General features: G+C 63.7%; 1 protein-coding gene across 1 annotated transcript in view; it reads left to right on the top strand.

Annotated features, from left to right (window-relative positions):
• Nucleotides 1-1,073, top strand: part of NIBAN2 (niban apoptosis regulator 2) — a 49,255-nt gene that overhangs the window by 38,346 nt on the left and 9,836 nt on the right. The window contains exon 5 of the mRNA XM_040631925.1: nucleotides 791-958. Coding sequence (XP_040487859.1) covers nucleotides 791-958 — 168 coding nt within the window. The remainder of the gene's footprint in view (nucleotides 1-790; nucleotides 959-1,073) is intronic.

Raw genomic sequence — 1,073 nt, 5'->3', positions numbered from 1 at the left:
GGGGGGGGGGGGGGGCGATCTGGGGGGCAGCCTGTGCTCCCAGATGGGGCTTGGGGTAGAGCGCCCCGTGTGGTTGAGGGCTCAGCCAGAGCCCAGCATTCCAGGATTCCAGCCCCGACTCTGGCTTTGTTTTTGTTGTGTCTTCTCCGGCAACTCGGCACTGGGAGGACTGACCTCGGGGTGTTGTGTAGACCCTGCGAGGTGCTGTGTGCGCCCGCGCCCCACACAGGCATGCAGAGCCAGGGCTCGAAGAAGAACGGTCACTGTGTTATGAACAGTGGTGAGGTCCCAGCCCAGGACCGCTTATCTCACTGGATCTCGAATATCCATGGGGACAAAATAGAGAAAAATCTCCTTTTATTTATTTTCTGGGAGGGAGGCGGAGCCCTCCCTCCCCCTTGGACATGTAAGCCTCGCTTTGGCCTCCACAGCTGAAATTTGAAGGGACACCCAAGAAGGTAACGCCCAGCCTCTGAGCCTGAGGGCTCCGACCGCGTTGCTTGTGCTTTAGGCATGGGGTTCAGAGCCTTTCCCGAGATGCAGTGCCCGCCCTGAGAAATGGGTCCAAACAGATGCCACGGGATTCTGAGGTCCCGTTAGCTGGGCTGCGGCGGATGCAGGGACAGAGAGGCATGCTGCCTCCGCCCTGACTTGCCGGTCAGCCCGAAACAGGCGAGCCCTCTCTGGGCCTCAGCCGGCCCTGGCAGCTGGGCCCAGGGATGCGCCGCCTGCCGGCCCGGGCAGACGGAAACTGCAGAGGGCAGCGGCTCAGCCGGCGCTGTCTCCGCAGGGACCACGTCGAAGTCGGGCACCGCCCCCATCCTCAAGTGCCCCACGCAGTTCCCGCTCATCCTCTGGCACCCTTCCGCCCGGCACTACTACTTCTGCATGATGACGGAGGCCGAACAGGACAAGTGGCAGGCGGTCCTGCAGGACTGCATCCGGCACTGCAACAATGGTGAGCAGGGGGCGGGGCGCCTGGGTCACTCCCGAGTGGCGACACCTAACGGCTGAGTGCGGTGCGGCAACCCTGCTCTACGAGCTGTTTTTTCTGGCGGGGGGGGGGGGGGGGG

The sequence above is a fragment of the Ursus maritimus genome, unplaced genomic scaffold (genome assembly GCF_017311325.1).
Source record: "Ursus maritimus isolate PB19 unplaced genomic scaffold, ASM1731132v1 scaffold_17, whole genome shotgun sequence".
In the NCBI taxonomy this organism is placed as follows: domain Eukaryota; kingdom Metazoa; phylum Chordata; class Mammalia; order Carnivora; family Ursidae; genus Ursus; species Ursus maritimus.
The sequence above is the reverse complement of the archived record's forward strand: the minus strand, read 5'-3'. Positions and strand labels throughout refer to the sequence as shown.